Here is a 23081-nt window from a genome sequence, read left to right on the forward strand (position 1 = left end):
GGTCCCTTCCGCTTGAAAATTCCAAGGTTCTACGTGAAAGGGAATTTTAAAAAAATGATAAAAGCAAAAGCTTTCTGAGGTTATAATAGCCGTCTTGGGTATCTTTTGTAATTATGACAGGTTTCCTATGAAATTGTGGGAAACATTTCTGGTAAGTGTGTGTACAGACATACACTTCTCTAGGAGGAGGGCTACTGTTTTCATTAGAGTCTCAAGGGCAGGCAGGGGCCCCCCCCGAAAGGTTGAAGCCCACTGATTGAAACAATACATGGAGTCTTTACTTTGGGGTTATTTGCTGAGCAGATCAGCAGCAATCTCCACACGGTTATAAAATCTGTCCACAAAGGCTGCCTGGGATTCTTTAATTACCTTTACGAACTGTGTGTGTGTGTGTGTGTGTGTGTGTGATTTTTTTCATGGGCAAAAAGGCTGTTCAAGAGTCCTTTTTCATGAGAAATTAAAAATTCTGGGGATTTCAGGATTTGTTCTGATGAGTGGCTGAAGGAAAGCCATTTTATATGGGGAATTTGCAAGCATATCGCATCTTGAGTATTTGCCCATTGTATTGAATTACTTTCACGTGTCTTCCTTTTAGAGTTAACTGATTTGAAACAAAAGGCTTGGCTCCTCCTTCCCAGCCGGCTTCTCTTCTGATGCTTGAGTCTGCTGGGAAATGATGATGAATTAACCGTGGTTCCGCCTGAATTCTCATTTTTTCTAATAATCTGATCCCTAAAGTACATCAAAGAGAAGATATTCGTACAATACCCTTAAAAGAATTAGTTGAAAATGATACAACCAGGGAACCTGAGAACTAAAAGATGAAAGATGGATGTAGGCAGAAATGACAACCAAAGAGAAAAACCTACATATTTCAGACCCCAAAATAGTATCAGTGCCCTGAGCAGAGAAAGAACAGAGGAGGGATTTCTTCACGGCAACTGGAGAATCCTGACTTTCTGAAGACAGTAAGCGAAAACCACGCTTTTCAAGAACACCTTTTGGGCTGACGTCACACGACTCCTGGCTAACTGAGGGTGAGGCAGGGTGGAGGGGGGAACCGTGCGGACAGACAGACGTGGCCAGCAATTCTCAGACACACACAAAAAGCTCAGGGGGAACGAGCTTTTGTTGGCAAAGGGGAAGCGCCCGTCAGTGAGTAGCGCTGGGTTTTCCTGAGGGAGGCTCAAACAGGTTCAATGGCAAGGAGAGAAAATGAGGGTGTAGGGAATCCCAGATGCTTTATGAGCGACTCCTGTTTCCTCACACAGGGCAATCTGAAGGGAACTACTCCCAGAGGCTCCGAGTCCAAAAGCAAAAGACGGCACCGTTCTGTGCCTCTGTTCCGCCCGGGGTCCCGCAGCTTCAGGTCCCCGGCTCGCCCGTTAACCCCGAAGGCGCCAGCAGCAGGAATTTATCCTCAGACGAACCCGGTCCCCGCACGACCCCGCCGGGAGCTCGCATCCACCCAGCATCCTTCTGCGGCTCTTCCGCTCTCGAGTAACAGCTCCGTTTTTCTCCTCTCTACGCCCCCGCAAATCCCATTCAATAGAGAGCCTGGGGTTGCAGCTGAAACACATCGCCCCGCCCCAGGCCGGCTCCCGGTGGCCGCCCAAAGCGGGTCGCAGGAGGTTCCGCGCCGCCGGGGGAAGGAGGGCGCGCCCCCGCGCCCCTGCGCGCGCCCGTTGCCATGGGAACGCACCAGGCCCGGCCGCCCTGAGGGGGAGGCGGGAGGAGGCGTAGCGGCCGCGCTCGTGGGAGACGCTATCGCAAGATGGCGTCGGCGAGGCCGCGGGATGCGGAGTGAGCGCGCCCCGCCGGGGGCTCTGCGAGGCTGCTGCGCTCCCCCACGCCGCCGCCACCGCCGCCGCCGCCGCCAGCGCGGCGCCGCCTCCCTGCCTGCCATTGCGCCGCGGCCAAGCCTCCCCGCCTCGCAGGTACCGCCGCCCGCGCGCACGCTCCCGCGTAGTCGGCAGATGGCAGCGACAAGTGCCGGCTCGCCGAGGGCGAGCGGGGCTGCCCTGGCCCAGGTGCGCGCGACAATAACGCGTGAATAACTTTTTCTTGCAGCGGCTCCCTGCGTCCCGGCCTGCAGCCTCTCCGGGCGCCGGCTCCGCCGCCACGCCCCTCAGGCACCGCACTCGGTGCGAGGTGTGAGTGCGTCGGGCCGATGCGGTGATCTCCGGCCCGCCTGGGAGCAGCGCGTGGATTGGCGGGCGGCGGCGAGCGCCTTTACAATGGCCCTGACCCTGTTTGGTAAGTGCAGCCCCCTCCCCGCGCCGCCGCAGGTGGGCCGCGCCCCGGGGCTCGGGGCGGGGGGCGGGCGCGGGCTGGGGCGGCGGAGTTGGGGCGCCTGGAGCGCCGGGCTCGCTCCCTTGCGCCTCTCCCATTGTTTCCTCTCCAGGCAGGGCCGATGGGCGTGTGCTCCCCTGGCCAATTCTGGGCTGGCAGACTCTGGGCTCCCGCGTGTTTCGTAAACGCACGACCGTTTTCTAAGATGCCAACTTGGGAGCGAACTTAGCTGGTTGTTTCCGAGCCTGCCTTTCCCAAGTTGGTAAATAAAGGTCCCGGAAAGTTTATTTATTTTGGTCAAGATGTCTGTGCATCCCCGACATATGACGCCCCCTCCCTGAAATTGACAAACGGCTTGTGTGGCTTCCTGTTAGATATTGTTGGGGGATTTTTTTTGGGTGGGTGGTGGGACTTGGTATATTCCATTGGAACGGGAACATTTTAAAACTTAATGTTAGTTAAAATGGAAAATATTTGCTCAAGCAAATGAGAGCAAACCCAAGAAAGTTGGCCCCTGCGGAAAACCATAATCTGAGGTGAATGTTTTTTGGGAATTCATTAGGAGAGTGTGGTTTTTGAGATGTAATTGCTGCAACACCATTGTTTCAGGGGTTGGCTCCAGGTGTTTTCCCTCTGACTGCGAGGGCCGAGGGCCGTGGGTTGGGAAGGGCTCTTCTCGTCAGCTTGTGGGCCACAGGTACCTGTCTCACTTCAGGAAAACTCAGTCTGGGAAAACGTAGATGTCCAGAGGATTTGCTTTGCAAAGAAGCAAAGTCCACTGATAAGGAGCTGATATGCACAGATACAGTATCAGGTTTCCCGTTAGGTGTTAGTTCCCTCATTAATCAAGCACATTAGAGTGGTTACATACCTGAAAATGCTTTTGGATGTAAGTACCTCAAGGTGTTGAATTAAGGTAATGGAACCAAAGAGTTACTTGTATTTAACCATCTTATTTTAGAAGTTAAAGTCAGACCAGAGAAGTTCTTTCCCAAGGGTCTTTCACAGGACCCTTTTGTGACAAAACTTCAGTCTGGGGCTGTGTTTGCTATGCAAAATACTTTATTAGAAGTGACATTTCTTACTTGGTAGCAGTTCCCCACAGGTACTTAAAAGCAAATTTCTTCCTTGAAAAATAATAAAAATCTCCTGGTTGTTTTCCAGTAAATTGTATGTAATCTGTATTATTTAGTGGAAGCATTTTCCTTAAATGTGATCTTTTTTGTACAAAAGTTACATGATATTCATAGTTGATAATTTCTTTTTTTTAAATTTTATTTATTTATTTGAGAGGTAGAGTTACAGACAGGGAGAGACAGAGAGGTCTTCCATCCACTAGTTCACTCCCCAGATGGCTGCAACAGCTGGAGCTGAGCCAGGAGCCTCTTCTGGGTTTCCCATGCTGGTGCAGGGGCCCGAGGACTTGGGCCATCCTCCACTGCTTTCCCAGGTCATAGCAGAGAGCTGGATCAGAAGAGGAGCAGCCGGGACTTGAACTGGCACCAGTATGGGATACTGACACTGCAGGCGGAGACTTAACCCGGTGAGCCGCAGTGCTGGTCCCTGATAATTTCCTTTGAGGAAGCTGCTATGGCTAACATATTCATAATAAGATTTTCAGAAGTAGAATTCTCTTTCAAACTATTTCTGACCAAATTAATTTTGTTTCCTAAAGTGCTATTTTGCATTTTTAAGATTTGTTTTCCACAGTAATATTTATAAGTCATCCTCTTTGAGTGTACTGACATTTCTGATGAATAAAACAAAATTGGTGAGTAATGTCCTTATTTTTTTTTAAAGATTTATTTTTTTATTTGCAAGTCAGAGTTACACAGTGAGAGAGATCTTCCATCTGCTGGCTCACTCTCCAAATGGTTGCAATGGCTTAGCTGGGCCGATCTGAAGCTGGGAGCCAAAGCTGCTTCTGAGTCTGCCACGTGGGTGCAGGGGCCCAAAGACTTGGCCCATCTTCTACTGCTTTCCCAGTAGATCCAGAGAGCTGGATCGGAAGTGGAGCAGACGGGACTTGAACTAGCATCTATAAGGGATGCCAACACTGTCTTTTTAAAAGGATTTCTCACTGAGGAATGTTTAACTGTGGAGGTGGAGATAAGGAAAAGTCCTTGGAATACAGATCTACAAGAAAGTACGCACAAGAAGCAATCCCCACCCTCTGGAATTCATTAAAATCTTTAAAACTTTAGAGTTAACTGTGGGGATGTAGAGTTTAGTTTTTGGAATTCATTTTGGTCAAAGCAAAGTACACTTGTGTAGAGGCTACTTTGTAAGTAGTGATATCGCAGCAGCTGTTTTTGTAAGAGTATGCTTGTAGACCATTCAGTTACCTAAATGTAGACCATTTAGTTACCTGAAACTACCATTAAAAATGTTTCCTTTACTCCAAGACCTGGGGCAAGGTGATTTTTAAAAATTATTTAATTAATTAATTTAATATTTATTTATTTGAGAGACAGAAAAAGAGAAAGCTCCCATCCTGTGGTTCATTCCCCGAATGCCTGGGACAGTTGAGGCCAGGGTTGGGAGAGGGAACACGATCCAAGTCTCTCACGTGGGTGGTGGGGACTTGACTGCTTGAGGATTACCTGCTGCTTGGAGGCTTGAAATGTGTTTTTATATCTTAGGAATTATTCACTCATCTATTTGATGAATGTTTTTAAGTTTTTTTTTTTACTTATTTTCATTTATTTAGAAGGCCAAGAAACAGAGACAGAGTGAAATCCAATAGCCAGGAGAGAGTCAGGACAAAGCGAGGATCCTGGAATTCAATCCAGGGACACAACTACCTGCTGCCTCCCAGGATCTGAGTTGGCAGGAAGCTGGGTCAGGAGCTGGAACTGGGGATCTAGTGTGTCAGAGTAGTGTGGGCCATGGGCTTCTTAACCACTAGGCTAAACACCTGCCCCTAAAGTGATATTTTTAATCCACATTCGTTTTCTTTGAATGGAAGAACCAGACCCCTATCTTTGTCTTTCAGGGTTTTGTAATCTCTCTTTAGAGTTGAAAATGTGTATCTTTACATGTTCAAGAATTTGTAACCATTTTTCTTTAATTTTCAAATGAACCCACATTTTAGTGTCAGCCATGACATAAGTCATTTTTAAATTGCCAACCTCAAAAATTATTCCAGTGTAGTTCAGACTCTGCTCACTTGCCTTGCTCATTTGTTCTTCAAGCTTCTCTTGCAGTGTGTGCGGGAGACATGGTGGTTGCTGGCTTCTTAGTGCTTTCATTCCAGTGGCAGTCCATTGTCTTCTTCCAGATCTACAGCAAATGCATTTAATTCACTCCCGGCTTCATTCCACATAGGCTTTTTTAGAACTTCCCCTGTAGAGGAGTGCATGTTCCCTACTAATTCCTGGGGTAAAAGAAAGGGCTCAGATCACCTGGTGTAGGACTTCTTAGCCATGTACATGACAGAATATCCTGACTGACCACACCACTAGAACCCCAACTGGCAGAGCTGGGTGAATAAGCAGTCTGCCAGAGCATCCATGGCATGATTTTCTGTCATTAAATACAGCTGAATGGGGCTGTAGTGTAGAGCCCAGGCCAAAGCTTGAGAGTCCAGTTGAGCTGGCTAAATCTTGAGTAATGCTCTTGTCTCTTTGTATAGAGTTGGCTCTGGCATTGACCAAACCCCACTTTTTTTTCTCTTTCCTCTTGCTATCTAGTCAGCATTATACTGCCACAGATCATTTGTTGTTGTTGTTGTTGTTAAGATTTTATTTATGTATATGAAAGAGATTGAGAGAGAAAGAGATAGATACCATCCATCCCCTGATTCACTCCCCAAATGGCTGCAATAGCTAGGGCTGGGTTAGGCCAAAGCCAAGAGCCAGGAACTCATCCTGATCTCTTACATGGATGTCAGGGACCAAGATACTTGGGCTGCTGCTTCTGCCTTCCCAGGCACGTTAAGCAAGGTGTTAGAATTAAGCCGAGCAGCTGGTCTTTGAACCAGCTCTCTGATATGGGATGTTGGCATTGCAAGTGACAGCTTAACCCGCTGCAGCACAGCGCCTGCCCCAGATCATTTCTAATACTTAGCAGTGAATTTCACTGTAATTTCTTATTTTTCTTTAGAGATTCTGCCACAGAAAGCTTTTCATTATTTTATTTGACTAAAAACTAGTTTTAAAGGAAACTCTTTGACTACATTCTCTGTTGACATTTTTATTCTTCAGTTGGTCTAAATCTGAGATGATGGCCCAGTGGTAAGAATCCATCTGCCTTTCTCAGAATGTTCTTTAGCTGTTTGTAAGATGACCATCGTTACATACTTGTCTATATACGTTCTTTTCTTTTTGTTAAAAACTTAGTATTTAGCGTTCAGATTTGTCTGGCAGTGCTGAAGCAAGATGAAAGAATGGTAGTTCTTCTAGCTCTGATAGTAATCATTTGTGTAGAGTATGTAAAGGAATGTTGGTGATGCAATCTTTTTTTTTTAAGTTTTTATTTTATTTATTTGAAAGTGTTACAGAGAGAGCTGGAGACAGATAAAGAGGCCTTCCATCCAGTGGTTCATTCTCCAAATGGCTGCAGCACCCGAAGCTGAGCCTTTCTGAAGCCAGGAGCTTCTTCTGGGTCTCTCACGTGAGTGCAGGGGCTCAAGACTTGGACCATCTCTCTGCTGCTTTCCCAGGAGCATTAGTAGGGAGCTGGATCAGAAATGGAGCAGCTGAGACTCAGTGCCCATAACAGATGCCGGCACTGCAGGGTTGGGCTTTAACCCTCTACGCCACAGTGCTGGGCCCATTGGTGATGCAGTCTTTTGAGTCACATCTATCTCTGTAGGTAGCTATCCTATGATTAACCTATATTTTGAAGACAGATAATGGTGGATGTGCTAACTTGAAAAGTATGACATGCCAAGAAAAGAGTTTTATTATTATTTTTTTTTTGTTACTTATTTCAGACAGATGCTGGCTTAGGCTAAAGGGAGGGCTGGGGCCAGAACCAGAGTTAGAGCCAGAATGGGGAGCTGGGGACCTATTGCAGCTCTTCACCTGGGTGGCAGGAATCCAGTCCACGGGCCATCACTGCTGCCTCCCAGGTTCTGTATTGGCAGGAAATGAGTCAGGAGCTGACCTGGGCCTTGAGCCCTAGCATTCTCGTATGGGCTGCAGGCTCCCAGCTGTCCTCTTAACTGCTGGGTCAAACACCTGCCCCTCAGTTTATTTAAGATGGGTTTTGTCTCATATTTTTTAAAAAAAGTCACCCTCCCAAAAACTTCTAGACATTTTTCCTCCTCATTGTTCTAAGATTTAATGCCAGAGATATATGATATGATATATATTTGTGGACTGTATAGACTAAAAAAGTTCATGGAAAAAATAGAATTAAAAGGTAAATTGCTGAACTTTTCAAAAAAGATTTCAAAAATCTGAGTAGTTTTTTCATAGTATATCTTTTCCATTTACTTCTTGAAGACCTCTGTATGTCTGCTTCATGCTTAAAGACTCCCTAAAACCATCCTATTGAGAATATATCTTTTAGGCTATAGCAGTGACAAGTGAAAATGCTGCTGGGTTCTGCTTTCATGTATCATAGTAGTTCAGTAAATTAAGTTTATTAGACTCATTTAATCTAGGAATTAACCATTTACTGTCATTTTGAATAGTCAATAACAGGAGTGTTGCTGGGAGGATGTAGCTTTTCTCAAAGGCCTCCTGCAACAATAATGTCTTGATATAGCTAATTGATATTTTCTAAATTTTATATGATGTATCAACAGTAATACTTTTAAGAAACTGTATTTTTAGGGGCTGGTGCTGTGGCTCAGCAGGTTAACGCCCTGGCCTGAAGCGCTGGCATCCCATATGGGCACCGGTTTGAGGCCCAGCTGCTCCAATTCCAATCCAGCTCTCTGCTATGGCCTGGGATAACAGTGGAAGATGGCTCAGGTCCTTGGGCCCCTGCACCCGCAAAGGAGACCCAGAAGAAGCTCCTGGCTCCTGGCTTCAGATCGGTGCAGCTCTGGCTGTTGCAGCCATCTGAGGAGTGAACCAGTGGATGGAAGACCTCTCTCTCTCTCTCTCTGTGCCTCTCTTCTCTCTGTGTAACTCTTTCAAATAAGTAAAAAAAAAAAAAAAAAAAAAGCCCAAGAAACTGTATTTTTATTTCTCTGCAATTTTAAACTGAACTTCCTGTGCAAATCCAATTCAAAGCAAGTCCTTAAACCTGGTTGTCCAACCAGATAACCAACCACAACCACACCAACCAGACAACCAACCATTTACAGAGAAATGACTTGCATAAACTTCAATTTTACCACTTAATATAGTTTTTAGGTTGTTTTTTTTTTTTTTTTTTGGCAGGCAGAGTTAGAGAGAAAGGTCTTCCTTCCGTTGGTTCACCCCTAAATGACTGCTACAGCCGGTGCACTGTGCCGATCTGAAGCCAGGAGCCAGGCACCTCCTTCTGGTCTCCCACGCAGGTGCAGGGCCCAAGCACTTGGGCTGTCCTCCACTGCCTTCCCGGGCCACAGCAGAGAGCTGGACTGGAAGAGGAGCAACCGGGACAGAATCCGGCGCCCCGACTGGGACTAGAACCTAGGGTGCCAGCGCCACAGGCGGATGATTAGCCTAATGAACTGCGGCGCCGGCCCACTTAATATAGTTTTACTGTCCTTAAAAAAAAAAAAAGGTAGGAAGAAACTAGGTGCTCTGATGTAGGATAGAGATCTCTGAGACGACATTTTAACCACCAAGCCGAATGCCCAGGCTTGTGGTCACAAAAGTCCATTCAGATAGAGATGTTTCTTATATTACATTCTTTTTCTGTTTGCTTTATGCTATGGAATATATGTAGTCCAGTGAAACTGAAAGATAAAAAGTTGGAATGAAAAGAGAAAGGAACAACTTCCGGTGCAGCTGCTAGAAACAGTGCGGTGGCCTGATGCCATAACAAGGAGCTGGTCCCGGGCCTGGTAACCATCTTCCCTTTGTCCACACAGCACTCAGTTGTTGGCATTAGCTCTGTCCAAGGAAGTGCTAATTTCTAATTTTGAAGCATTGGTTCGAAACAGGTGGGAACATTTTTACCTATCAAATTTTAATTTTGTTCTTTAATCTTTGAAGAACAGTTAAGAAAGTAACTTTCCTTTTTTTTTTTTTTAAGATTTATTTTATTTATTTGAAAGATAGAGTTACAGAGAGAGGTAGAGATAGAGAGAGAGGTCTTCCATCCACTGACTCACTCCCCAGATGGCCGCAACGGCCGGAGCTGCACTGATCCAAAGCCAGGAGCCAGGACCTTCTTCTAGGTCTTCTACGTGGGTGTAGGGGCCCAAGGACTTGGGCTATCTTCTACTGCTTTCTCAGGCCATAGCAGGGAGCTGGATCAGAAGTAGAGCAGCTGGCACTCGAACCAGCACCCACATGGGATGTTAGCACTGCAGGCAGCGACTTTACCTGCTATGCCACAGTGCCGGCCCCAAAGGCCCACATTTTGATGGGGAGTTACCGCATGAAAGAAAGTAGCAGATGTTTTGTTTAGTGGGTGGGATATAACTGAGAAGAGCTTATAGAGGTGATGTAAAATGCAAAACAGCAATAAAAAGCACATGTTAGGGGTGGCATTGTGGCACAGCAGGTTTAGCTGCCACTGGTGGTGCCAGCATCCCATATTGGAGCACCAGTTGAGTCCTGACTTCTCTGCTTCTGATCCAGCTGTCTGTCAATGTGCCTGGAAAAGCAACAGAAGATGGCCCAAGTGCTTAGGCCCCTGACACCCATGTGGGGGACCAGGATGGAGTTCCTGGCACCTGCCTGTTGCATCCATTTGAAGAGTGAACCAGTGGATAGATTTGTCTTCCCTTCTGTTGTTGCTCTGCCTTTCAATAAATAAATAAAAACACAGTACTGTCACCAAGTAGCAGCTGAGGTGCTTGGAGTGTGTTTTCCTACTTTGGGATTTGTTTACTCATCTGTTTTTTAAGAAAAGCATTCATTTTCACTTACTTGAAAGGCAGAGAGACAGAGATCTTCCATAGCCAAGGCTACAAGCCTGGGCCAGGTGAAAATCAAGAGTCAGGAACTCTATCCAGGTGACCCATGGGGGTGACAGGGACTCAAGAACTTGAGCCATTGCCTGCTGCCTCCAAGGGTGTGCATCAGCAGGAAGCTGGAATCAGGAGTAGAGCCAGGACTCAAACCTAGGTCCTCTGATATGGGATGTCGCCATCCTAAGAGGAGTCTTAGTGGCCATGCCAACTGGCCACCCCGATGAGTATTGAGTGCCTAATATGTGTCAGGTATTAGTTCTTGTCTTCAAGATATTTATGTTTGCAGTGTAGGGAGATGGACAATTAAAAAAGCTGAACAAGGATGCTTAAAAAAGTGTCTGAAAGGGGCTGGTGCTGTGGCGTTACTAGGCTAAGCAGCTCCTGGCTCCTGGCTCCAGGTCGTCTCAGCTCCAGCCATTGTGGCCTTTTCGGGAGTGAACCAGTGGATGGAAGATCTCCTTTTTCTTTCAGTCTCTACCTCTCTCTGTAACTCCATCTTTCAAATAAATAAATATTTAAAAAAAGAAAAAAAGTTTGTGGAAAAAGGGAATTAAAAGATTGCTTAGGTATAAGCAGCTTTGAAATCTGTGCATAGAGTTGTGGTTTTTTTTTTTTTTTTTTTTTTTTTTTTTTTTTTTTGACAGGCAGAGTGGACAGTGAGAGAGAGACAGAGAGAAAGCTCTTCCTTTTGCCGTTGGTTCACCCCCAATGGCCGCCGCGGCTGGCGCGCTGTGGCGCACCGCACTGATCTCCTGGTCTCCCATGGGGTGCAGGGCCCAAGCACTTGGGCCATCCTCCACTGCACTCCCTGGCCATAGCAGAGAGCTGGCCTGGAAGAGGGGCAACCGGGACAGAATCCGGTGCTCCGACTGGGACTAGGACCCAGTTTGCTGGCGCCGCGAGGCGGAGGATTAGCCTAGTGAGCCACGGCGCCGGCCTGTGCATAGAGTTTTATCATAATGTTATTTTCTGAACTTTTATTTGTTAAAGATTTATTTATTTGAAAGAGTTACGGAGAGAGGTAGAGAAAGACAAGAGATCTTCCATCTGCTGGTTTACTCCCCAAGTGGCTACAACTGCTAGAGCTGAGCCAGGCTGAAGCCAGGAGCCAGGAGATTCTTCCAGGTCTCCCACATGGGTACAGGGACCCAAGGATTTGGACCATCTGCTGCTGCTTTTCCCAGGCCGTTAACAGGGAGTTGGATTGGAAGTGGAGCAGCCAGGACATGAACCAGCACCTCTCTGAGATCCCAGCACTGCAAGCAGTGGCTTTACCTATAACGGCACAGTTCCGTCTCCTCATGAACTTCTTGAAGATTTTTTGTATACACAGATTTCATTTTTTGTGTGTGTGCCAAAATAGACTTAACTTTTTTCTTAAAAAATGTATTGAAAACTTACTGGTTTAGTCTTCAGATATCTGCAATAGCCAGGGCTGGACCAGGCCAAAAGTAGGAACCAGGAACCCAATCCAGGTCTTCCTATGGGTGTCATGGACTAAACTACTTGAGCCATCACCTGCTGCCTTCTAGGGTCTGTATCAACAGGAAGCTGGAGTCAGGAGCCAGAGCTAGGAATTAAACCCAGACACTCCAGTGTGGCGTATGAGCGAATATGACACATTCCAAATGCTCATACTTATCTTTTAATTCCGCATTTTATGAACTTTTTTTGAAGTACCTTCAATACATGCCAGGTGACAAGTGCTATGCAGGGAGTGGGGTATGGGGCTACTTATGTCAGAAAACTCAGGGAAAGTCCCTAGATAAGGTTAGTTTTGAGCAGACTTGAAGGAAGTGAGGAATGAGTTACAGGAAATGGAGGAATTGCCTTAAGGTGGCAGGCTTTGAGGCAGGACATGCTGGGTGATTCCAGGAGCAGAAAGAGGAGCTAATGTGGCTGTGGTAGAGCAGGCAAGAGAACACGGTAGATGAGGACAGAGAGGTAGCTGAGGGAGAGAGGAGAATTGGGCCATGGGTTATCTAAGGCCCTGTGAACTGCAGGAAGATCTTTAGATTTTACTCAGGTACTTCTGTGTCATGTAGCACAGTGGAAGGGGCTTGGATTATGAAGTAAGAACAATATTTAATCCTTTCTCTGCTAAGTGTCAGCTATGTATTTTAGTCTCAGTTTCCTCATATGTAAACAGGGCTATGAATTCCCTTCTTCCATTTGGGCAGAAATAAATGAGATTTGTATGTAAGGTTCTTAGCACAGTGATTGAAGATATGTAGTAGCTAATATTGTCACCAGTATTAATGTGATTATAGATATTAATAAAGATCCAAGATACCAGTGGAGTTTTCTCTCTCTCTTTTTTTTTTTTTTCCCCAAAGATTTATTTATCTGAAAGAGTTATAGAGAGGCAGAGGCAGAGAGAGAGATTTATCTTTCATCTGCTGGTTCACTGCCCAAATGGCTACAACAGCCAGGACTGGGCCAGACTGAAGCTAGGAGCCAGGAACTTCTTCCAAGTCTCCCACATGGGTCTCTCTTTCTCTGCGTTTTAAATAATTAAATATTAAAAAAAGTGGTTCTGCAATATGTCTGCTTATGTGTGTGCCATTGTTGACTTTCAGAATGTTCTGTTGGAGAGCTGGTTCAGGGGACTTAGAGTGAAGATCAGATAGACTTCTGTGATAGTGCTGGCAACGGTGATACTTCCCATTGCACTCAGAACATGTGAAAACAGGTGATTATCCTATCTCCTTTGGGAGATAATCCAGAATATTATGAGCCTTTGCCCTCATGACATGAAAATCTGTCATGGAATGTAAGCTTAATGGATGGTACACGATAGGTGCTCCACCAAGTTTGTTGAGTGACTAAATGAAAGAAGAATAAACATAACTATGTCTGTAACACATGATCACTCTATTTTATAACCAGTAAATAACCTTGAATCAATTTAAAGATTTGCTTTCATTGATCTTTTTTCCTCCTTTGTTATGTTATTCTTACTTGTTACATTAGTGTCTAGAATTAAAAACTTAAATTTATCTCTTAGAAATTGGTTAGTTTGGGGTGGGTATTTGGTATAGCAATAAAGATGCTGCTTGGGATCCCATTTTCCATATCAGAGTGCCTGGATTTGGGTCCCAGTTCTACTCCCAATTCCAGCTTTCTGTTAATGCAGATTTTGGGAGGTGGCAGGTGATGGCTCAAATTGATAGGTCCCCTGCCACCCACGTGGTAAATCTAGATTGTTTCTGTCTCCTGGCTTTGGCCTGGCCCCAAGTAGTATAGGCATTTGGGGATTGAATCAGCAGATGGGATCCCTCTCTGTCTCTGTCTCTTTCTCACTCACTCTCACACACTCACACTCATTCTCCCCTCCTTCCAGCTCTTATCCCTTCCATCTCTCTCTCTCTCTCTGGCTTTCAAATAAAATTAAAAAAAATTAAATAAATTATTTAGTTTAACAATTCACTTCCATGCTTAAAATCCTCTAGTAGTTCCCAGTTACCATTAAACCCAAATTCCCTAGAATGCATGTAAGACTTTCAAGATAGAACCCCTGTCAACCTGGCTCTCATCTCTCGTATCCACCTCTGAGGCTGTGCTTCAGCCATACTAAACTAGCGTTCCCAGAAAGAATTCACTCGGAAAACCTAGCCTTTCTTTGCCCTTATTTGACTACACACCCTGCAAAACAACTTGCATAGTCGCCTCTTCTTTGTAGCCTTCCTTTTTGGGTTATCCTTTTTCTGTATCCATAGTGCCCTTGACACATCTCTGCCCTAGCACTTGTCATGTGGTGATAATTTAATGGGTAGCTTATATCCTCCTGCCTCCCCCTTAGGTGAAGTTCTCTAATGGAAAAACTGTTGGTTTCTTCTCTGTATCCTTTACAGCTGCCACAGTGTCTCATGCATACCAGCCACTCAGCAGGTATTCAGAGGAATGTTGGATGTTAGAGTCTGCTGTATTTCTTAAGGCATTAATTATGAGATCTAAATCTATATGATACACACTTTTTATTTTCCTTTCATCATTTTTCTCATTTTTTAAAAAATCAGTGATTGTGTCATTCTGTCATCCTTTGTTTCACACTCTTAACATGGAATTCCCAAATGCAAGTTCACAATGGCTTGAATAAAACAGGACTCTCACTGGGAGCAGATTTTTTCAGGTTTGACTGTACTATTACTTGCCACTAGCAGATGTTTCTAAATTATTTGGCATAATTAGATAACAAATTCCAGTTCATTAAACTATTGTTCATTTCATTTCAATAGTAGAAAGGAATCGTACATAAATTAGCTTGGTTTGTTCATATTTTACCTTCCCAGTAGGGAACATAATCAAATTGAATGGCAATTTAGTTTGAAAATGGCTAACTTAACCTTTTAGAGGCCTGAAAATGAAAACAGTATACTTTTTCATGATAATTTGTGTGCTACATGGACATTCTTGCTAATTTTCATACTTATTAGAAGAACAGATACTCATATAACAATAGTGTATATATTAGTTTGCTTTTTGTTATCTTTAGCTAAAATACCTAAGAGGAGATTCTTAGGGAAAGAAAAAGTTTTCTTTCAGCTTACAGTTGGCATTTGTAGGATCAGTAGCCCCACAGTCAGGTGGCTGTTGGAGAACAGTCATGGCAGGTGCAGAGGCAGGTTTACATGGTTGGGCAAGAAGGAGGAGATAGCCTGAGCAGAACTGGAGCTCAAATAATCAAACTTCTTCTTCTTCCTTTTTTTTTTTTTGACAGGCAGAGTGGACAGTGAAAGAGACAGACAGAGAGAAAGGTCTTCCTTTGCCATTGGTTCACCCTCCAAAGGCCGCCGCGGCCGGCGCACTGCGGCCGGTGCACCGCGCTGATCCGATGGCAGGAGCCAGGTACTTCTCCTGGTCTCCCATGCGGGTGCAGGGCTCAAGCACTTGGGCCATCCTCCACTGCACTCCCTGGCCACAGCAGAGAGCTGGCTTGGAAGAGGGGCAACTGGGACAGAATCCAGCGCCCTGACCAGGACTAGAACCCGGTGTGCTGGCGCCACAAGGCGGAGGATTAGCCTAGTGAGCCACGGCGCCGGCCTCAAATAATCAAACTTCTTACAAGAACTACCCTCTGAGGGCACACCCCCAATAACCCAAAGACCTCCCATGGGCTCCACCTCTCAGACACCACCCCAACCCATCAGCCATTAACAGTAAGAAATCAGAGTTTAAATATCTGCATGAGGTGGTTTTTTTTTTTTTTTTTTTTTTTTTTTTTTTTTTTTTGACAGGCAGAGTGGACAGAGAGAGAGAGCAGAGAGAAAGGTCTTCCTTTACCATTGGTTCACCCTCCAATGGCTACTGCAGCTGGTGCACCGCGCTGATCCAAAGCCAGGAGCCAGGAGTTTCTCCTGGTCTCCCATGGGGTGCAGGGCCCAAGGACTTGGGCCATCCTCCACTGCCTTCCTGGGCCACAGCAGAGAGCTGGACTGGAAGAGGGGCAACTGGGACAGAATCCAGCACCCTGACCGGGACTAGAACCCGGTGTGCTGGCGCCGCAGGCAGAGGATTAGCCTATTGAGCCGCGGTGCTGGCTGCATGAGTTTTGAGGAGACAAATTCTACACATAAGAAACAGTTTAAATACATCTTCAAGTGGATAAAAGAAAACTTTCATTTTGGTATTTATTAATGCCTGTCATTCTTCCAGAAAGAATTTGAGGTAATTTTTTACAAAAAGATACAATGCAAAAAGATTGAAACCAATAAACTTGGGACGGAGTTTTTCTGTCTTGTATCATGTTTATACTTCTCCCTGGATCATTTCCTTCATTATGACCACACTTTGCTATTCCATGTGATAAAGCCTTCCCTTGACTTTGGTCCCGTCTCAGGAGCCATCATTAGCTATTAATGGTCCTCCCATTACCTGCAGTTTATGGAAAGAGCAGTCTGTGCACTCCACTGTTGCTTTCTACAAGCCTATTTTTTTTTTTTTTTTTTTTACTTCAGCCTACTTCCTATTCCTCCCAACTGCAGAGTCACAGAGCAATGTCCTATCCTAAGTTATGAGATGTTTGTGAATGTCATTTGTTTCTAATGAAAAGAGAGAGTAGTAGCTATTAAAGCAAAAACTCTTACTTGCTAAAACAGCAAGGAAAATTTGATGATGATTATGAAGATGTGAACCTATTGCAATAGGGGGAGGGATTGGGCTCAAGTCTGAATAAACAAGTGGGAATTTATAACCAGGCAGCAGATTTTGGGATTTGGTGGAGGAAAAGTTACTAGGAGGAGACGTCACAGGTACTGGGGAGTTCTTGCTCAGCTGATGTAATATCAAATATCAAGGATTCAGGATGGATTTGATTAGCTATCAAGAGTGATCAGAGGCCGGCGCTGGGGCTCACTAGGCTAATCCTCTGCCTTGCAGCGCCGGCACACCGGGTTCTAGTCCTGGTCAGGGCGCCGGATTCTGTCCCGGTTGCCCCTCTTCCAGGCCAGCTCTCTGCTGTGGCCAGGGAGTGCAGTGGAGGATGGCCCAAGTGCTTGGGCCCTGCACCCCATGGGCGACCAGGAGAAGCACGTGGCTCCTGCCATCGGATCAGCGCGGTGTGCCAGCCGCAGCGGCCATTGGAGGGTGAACCAACAGCAAAAGGAAGACCTTTCTCTCTGTTTTTCTCTCTCACTGTCCACTCTGCTTATCAAAAAAAAAAAAAAAAAAAAAAAAAAAAAAGTGATCAGATATCAAAGGTGGAGTGATTCTCTCTAAATTGACTTGACAGCTCGGCCACAACTGAGCTCTGCAGGTCTGGTGAGGATCAGGTTCACAGTCAAAGCCTAGTTGAAGAGAGGGCTTAGGAGGAGCCTGGACAAAGTTTGGTCAAGGGAGAGCATCTCATGTTGTGCTTCTGTTTGACTGGTTATGCTCTGTCAGTTAACAGCCAACATCCAGTGGCTTTTTCTCAGTACTCATGTTTGAGTTTTGCTTGCTGTTTAATATTTTTGGTTATCTCTTCCTTCTTGATACTGTTTTCTCTTGTTTTTCAATACCTGTCCAGTGCTACTCCTTTTCTCCCTTTTCCCTATTCCTCAGTTTCCTCCTGTAAATGTGGGTGCTTTCCAAGAACTGGCTGGCTGTTGTCCCTTGGAAGTACTTGGGCTTCTAGAGTGTGGATGTGTGGTCTCTGTCTCTGTCCTTCATAGGCCACAGATCTCCACCAGGACTTCCTGCAGGTGCTTCAGACTCTGCATGTTGCAGCTGCTCCCCACCCTTGGTGTTCCTTCTTTGCTCCTCACCTTCCTTGTTTCCAGTGCCCGGCTGCTAACTAATGCAGATGGTCTTTGCAGTGACTTTCATTGGAACTCTTCTCTCTGTATTTCCATTTCTATTGCGTTTCCTTTCCTCAAAGTACCGCAATCCTCCTCCACCACACACATGAACACATCAAAAGGAATCCTTTCATCTTCCAAATTCTTTATCATTTTACCTATAAATCTCCATCCCTTTCATAATAGTTATGTATCTCTGTCGTATCTTTTCTAGCCTGACGATTTCTCTATGGTAAGATTAATTTACTCAGTTCTGTGTTTTTTGTTTGTTTGTTTTTTTTTTTTTTACAGTGCTTAAACTTACCAAAGTGCTTTATACATAGTAATTGCTCAAGGAGTATTTTTTGAATGAATAGCTCTTAAACCATGATACTTCTATAGTTTAATAATTTCTAGGGTAGAAATAAAAGCATTTTTTTCAATTTTTGTATTACTTTAAAAGGCTTTTCCCAAGTTAGCAGTAGTTAACATCTCAGAATCTCTCATACTATTTTTGTTGCCTAATAATGTACTTCCAGCCTTTAAAGGAAGAAATGCATACATTCCTGCAGTATTGTTGCATGTCAAGGGCAGATGGATCGTTACTTTGGGATTGATTGCTTTTGTTAACATAACTTGCTTCAAAAGTTGCTGGTGAAGTTAAGGTGGGATTTATACTCCTTTATCATCCTGTAATAACCTCATCCTCCTTTTCACTTTAAAAACAGAGGAGAAGGGACACTAACCAGTATCTGCAGGTAAGGCTTGTAAATAAAAGTTAATTTGCTGGCTGTTAGTGTTGCTGTGTGTCCAATCTTCAACTAAAAGTGGAAACCTGGAGAGAGCTAGCTAACAATAAGAAACATGCTGGGTGCTATCAGTTTGTTGGGTTAGCCAAACTCAGGGATCTCTGCTGATTGGTTCACTGTGGCCTGTATTTTTAAAGCAGCTCAGTAGAAGTCACTTGGCAGTAGAACAAAAAGCACACACTAATCATTGTTTTTCAGAATGTGCTAGTATATGTTAAACTGTGACCCTTAAAGAAAGATGAAGCAAATGAAAAAAGCAAAAACAAAAAAAGGTGAAATCAATGGTTTATAGGATATTTCACTTATTGTCTATATTTCCCTTATTTGTGAATTACATACTGGTAAAATTGAATTTGCTTTTCCTAGAATTATTTTTATAATGCCATTTAAGTCTTTCCATTGGATGTAATTTGTTAATATTCTCAGATTGGATCTTGAACTTTGATGTTATAAAGATGCTCTCCATATATGTGTACAGAATATATAGTTAAAGATGATAGAAACACAATTCCATGTTTTTTTCCTTCATTGTAATGTTTAAAAGTTAATCAGAATCTTTAAAGCTATATTGTTTGAGAAATTATTTTCTGGGCTTTCAGTTCATTGTTTTAGTTGAAGTTAAAAGGATAGCTTATTTCAAAAGGACAAGAGAAAGGAGCAAGATGAATTCATATGACAGTAATAAAAAGGGAGAAGGTAACAAATGTTGCTGTACAGTAGAGGGACTCACGGAATACTTAGAAGCCTGTCACTTGGAATTTTCCAGACAGATGGCTCTGCACATCTGTGGAGAGCCACTAACCTCCTTGTGCCACATCCCCAGCTGCTGTTCCTAGGTCTCTCCAGAGAGAGGAGCTCCTGCTCTCTCTCTCTTTCTCTCTGTGTTCTCTACCTGTCTCCTTTTCCCCTTCTGCCTCACACCCACTGTGCCAGCCTCAGGGGGGGTGGGAGGGACAGCCCCCTGATTGCACACAAGGGTCCCAGGATGTATTCCTTTGGGCTGAGACCTTATTCAGCTTTCAATGCCTCCTGATTTCACTCTTGCAATCAAAACTTCTTTCTTTCATCTGGGTTTTCAAGTATAATAATTGACCTTTGGGAAAACAGAAGCATTTGACAAATTTTATACATTTTGTAAAAGATTTTTAGTTAATTAAAAGTTGCTAAATGTCTTCACAGAAAATGTCTAGTGTTTCCAGGTCTTCCGATGTTGTTTTCCAATGTCAGGGTAAGAAGGACATTTGCTGTATGTAAAGTGTACTAATACTACATTATTTTTAAAAGTTCTGCCCCAAAGTAGGTTTTTTTCATTAGTAAGGGTACATTCAAAATAAATATGCAATTATAGTATGTTTCTTACTGTGTATTTTTGCTGTAATAATTAGATGGCAAGGTACAGTTTTTTAAAGTTGACATTTATTTTTCATTTCAGAATTTAAACAGGTATTTGGTAATACAGTTAAACTACATTTAGTTGATAATCTCTAGGTTGAGAGACCAGAACTTTATAGTAGGCATATTTCATCTATTAGATAATACAGGTGATTTTCATAAATATCACTGAACAGTAGTTTTCTAACTTACGTTATCACTTTTAAGGATGACTTAGAAATGGTAACATAGGTTTGGGTGTTGTAGCACAGTGGGTCAAGCTGCTGTTTAGGATGCCTACATTCCAAATCAGAGTGCTAGGTTCAAATCCTGGCTATTCCACTTCCTATCCATCTTCTTGCTAATGTGCACCCTGGAACAGAGCAGGTGATAGCTCAGTACTTGAGTCCTTGCCACCCACATGAGAAACCTGATTGGAGTTCCAGGCTTCTACCTTTGGCCTTGCCCAACACTGGCTGTTGTGGGCATTTAGGGAATGATCTAGAGGATGGAATCTCTCTCTCTCTCTCTCTCTCTCACTCTCACTCTCTCACTCTCTCACTCTCTCACTTTCGCGCGCGCTCTCTCTCTTTCAGACAAATAAATTAGTATTAACAAAAAATTGAAAATCAAAAATAGTACTGTAAACTGAAATGAAGTCTACCATTTTAAATGCTTATATTCTGTATTTCAGATCTACTTCTCTAAATTATAGCTATTTGAAACTTTTTCCTAATTGCAAAAGTAATGCATTGTTAATGCTGATACCTTGGTTGAACTAATATATTTAATGCTATATTTATTATCACTCTTCATTCTTTCTCTTTTCTAAAGAGCTCAAATCAATGATAATTTTTAATAGGCTTTGCATTTTTATTTTCCAGTGCCTTACTCTAAAAAGATTCATAGGCCAAAAAAAAAAAAAAAAATAGGCCTGAGTAAGCTGCTATAAACATATCTGTCATATTATCACAAGGCAGCTTAATTTATTATGTTAGTGGGTTATAAATAATCACTTATCAAGTGCTAAGAAAAAAATTATTAGTGATACTTGCAAAATGGTATGCTCTGTGCTAATTGAATTAGAACAGATGTGGGAAGTTGTAAACAAGTAAAGTTGCGATAGCAATCTTAAACTAACTTATACTAGGCCAAAATAATATTTATCCTTCATTTTCCTCCAAATATTTGCCCCCCCCCCCCCCCCCCCCCGGAAAATGTCAAACTATAGCAGATCTTAGCTCTTCAGCCAGAGCTAACTAAGCAAAGCAGAAAGCTCTCTCAAAGTCTGGCATTTTAAAATGCAGATCAGGCGCCTTGTGTTGTAGCCCAGCAGGTTAAGCCAGGGCCTGCATCCCATATGAGTCAGCATACCATGTGAGTGCCTGAGACCTGGTTGCCCCCACTTCTAATCCGGCTCCCTGCTAATATGCTTGAGGAAGCAGTGGTGGATGCCCCAGTGCTTGGGCCTCTGCCACCCATGTAGGAGATCTGTATCGAATTCCAGGCTCCTGGCTTCAGCTTGGCTCAGCCTAGCTTTTGCAGCCATTTAGAGAATGAACCAGCAGATAGAAGATCTCTTCCTCTCTGTAACTCTGCCTTTCAAATCAATCTTAAAATAAACAAACAAACAAAAATCCCCCCCAAAATAAGAAATGCAGATTAAAGAAAATGAACTATGTACATCTCTATGATTGCTGCATCATCAGTCAGTAGCAGAAACGGATTAAGCACACTAAGAGCAGCAGGCAAAAATCCTCAAGCAATTGCCATTGCTTCATACATCATCAGGTGTGGTCTTGGAAGCCCCAGTGTGATTTACCTTCTCTTTCCTCCGGATAAAGAACCTTGAAAAAATTAGGGAAGTTAGGAAGAAAAAAATACAAGCCAGGGATGTTTAACAATAGGGAATATTGAGGAATTTCTTGATTGTGAATGTTGGTAATTTGGGCCTTTTAAAAAGCACTGTGTGGGCCAAAGAAAACACACCTTTGGGCTGGAAGTTAGGCATCTGCAAGCCCAACTCAAGTTTCCTCTTGTAAACTTGGTGTTGTGGAAGTGGAAAGCCTGGCTGACCTGGTACCATTTGGTAATGATGCTGGGGGATAGGATTATCCTCAGGATGACACTTGAGTGGGACTGAAGAGCAGAGAAATGGGCATGCCAAGGAGGCAAAGGGCTCTGTAGCAGACTCTCTTAGTGTCTGGAGAAGGTAGGTGACAGTGTGTGATCCTCTGCTTTCTCCCATGACTAGTTGGATCTTTTGAGTAGCACACATTCTCCTCACTCAAGGAGACACTTCTCTACACAGCAGGCCTTTCATCTCAGTTTTCATAGCCCAGTTTAACTTGCACTGGAAAGTATCATCATGTGTTGGCATAATCTCTTTATTGTGTGTTAATTCTGGAGAATTTCTTTGGTGTTCAGTTTAACCCAGCATCACCATAATTAGCCTTTGTTCATCTGTCTCCCTCATCCTGGTTAAGATAAAATTGTCCATAACTGGTTCTAGGAAGATGAAATATCCATATGAAACTGCTACCCCCTCTAAATACTTGTCTTTGTAAAACTATGACAAATTGTCTGTATGATTCTTCAACCTAAAGCAGGAGGTGAGAGCAGCTTCCCTTTGCTGTACTGTGAAACACAGTAGTATGTACAAGGCATAGTACTGTAATCTTAGCCCTATATATATGACAATGCCCTATAAATACAGAAAATACAGAATGCCACTCTTTCCTCTTTAATGTTCTGTGAAAGAATAAAGCCATACTTTTCTAAAGAGAATTAGATTTCTCTCCTGTTATTAGTCTCTTGGTTTTTCATCTTTGAGAACTATGTACCTTGCCTCTTCTTTTTTTTTTTTTTTTTTTTTTTTAAGATTTATTTATTTGAAAGAGAGATCGAAAGATCAAGAGAGATCGAGATCTTCCATCTACTGGTTCACTCCCCAAATGGCTACCACTGTTAGAGCTGGGCTGATAGAAACCAGGAGCCCGGAACTTCTTCCCCGTCTCCTACATGGGTACAGGGGCCCAAGGATTTGGACCATCGTCCGCTGCTTTCCCACGCACATCAGCAGGGAGCTGGATTGGAAGTAGAGCAGCCAGCACTTGAACCAACACTGGCATTACCTGCTACACTACGGTGCTGACCACATGCCTTAACACTCTCTCTCTCTCTCTCTCTCTCTCTCTCGCTCTCTCTTTTTTTTTTTTTTTTTTTTTTTTTTTTTTTTTTTTTTTTAGATTTATTTATTTATTTGAAAGAGTTACATAGAGAAGGAGAGGCCGGGCCCGGGGGGGGGGGGGGTCCTCCATCTGCTGT

At 43.8% G+C, this 23081-nt stretch overlaps 1 protein-coding gene across 10 annotated transcripts in view; it reads left to right on the forward strand.

Moving 5' to 3' along the window:
* Positions 1-1050: 1050 nt before the first annotated feature.
* CHN1 (chimerin 1) overlaps positions 1051-23081 on the forward strand; it is a 260367-nt gene continuing 238336 nt past the window's right edge. Inside the window, exons 1-3 of one of the 10 annotated variants that reach the window (XM_070070668.2) lie at positions 1749-1937; positions 2071-2256; positions 12898-13010. Coding sequence is in view for 4 of the 10 variants with exons in the window: in XM_089328123.1 (XP_089184249.1) it covers positions 1200-1500; positions 2071-2256 (487 nt within the window). In the remaining 6 variants the exon portion in view is untranslated. Of the gene's footprint in view, positions 1501-1740; positions 1938-1968; positions 2257-12897; positions 13011-23081 lie in introns of those variants that run through there. The other 9 variants (XM_089328123.1, XM_089328122.1, XM_089328121.1 and 6 more) reach the window with 9 other exon arrangements.

The sequence above is a fragment of the Oryctolagus cuniculus genome, chromosome 3 (assembly GCF_051225735.1).
Source record: "Oryctolagus cuniculus isolate XC-2025 breed Fujian yellow rabbit chromosome 3, ASM5122573v1, whole genome shotgun sequence".
Taxonomy (NCBI): Eukaryota; Metazoa; Chordata; class Mammalia; order Lagomorpha; family Leporidae; genus Oryctolagus; species Oryctolagus cuniculus.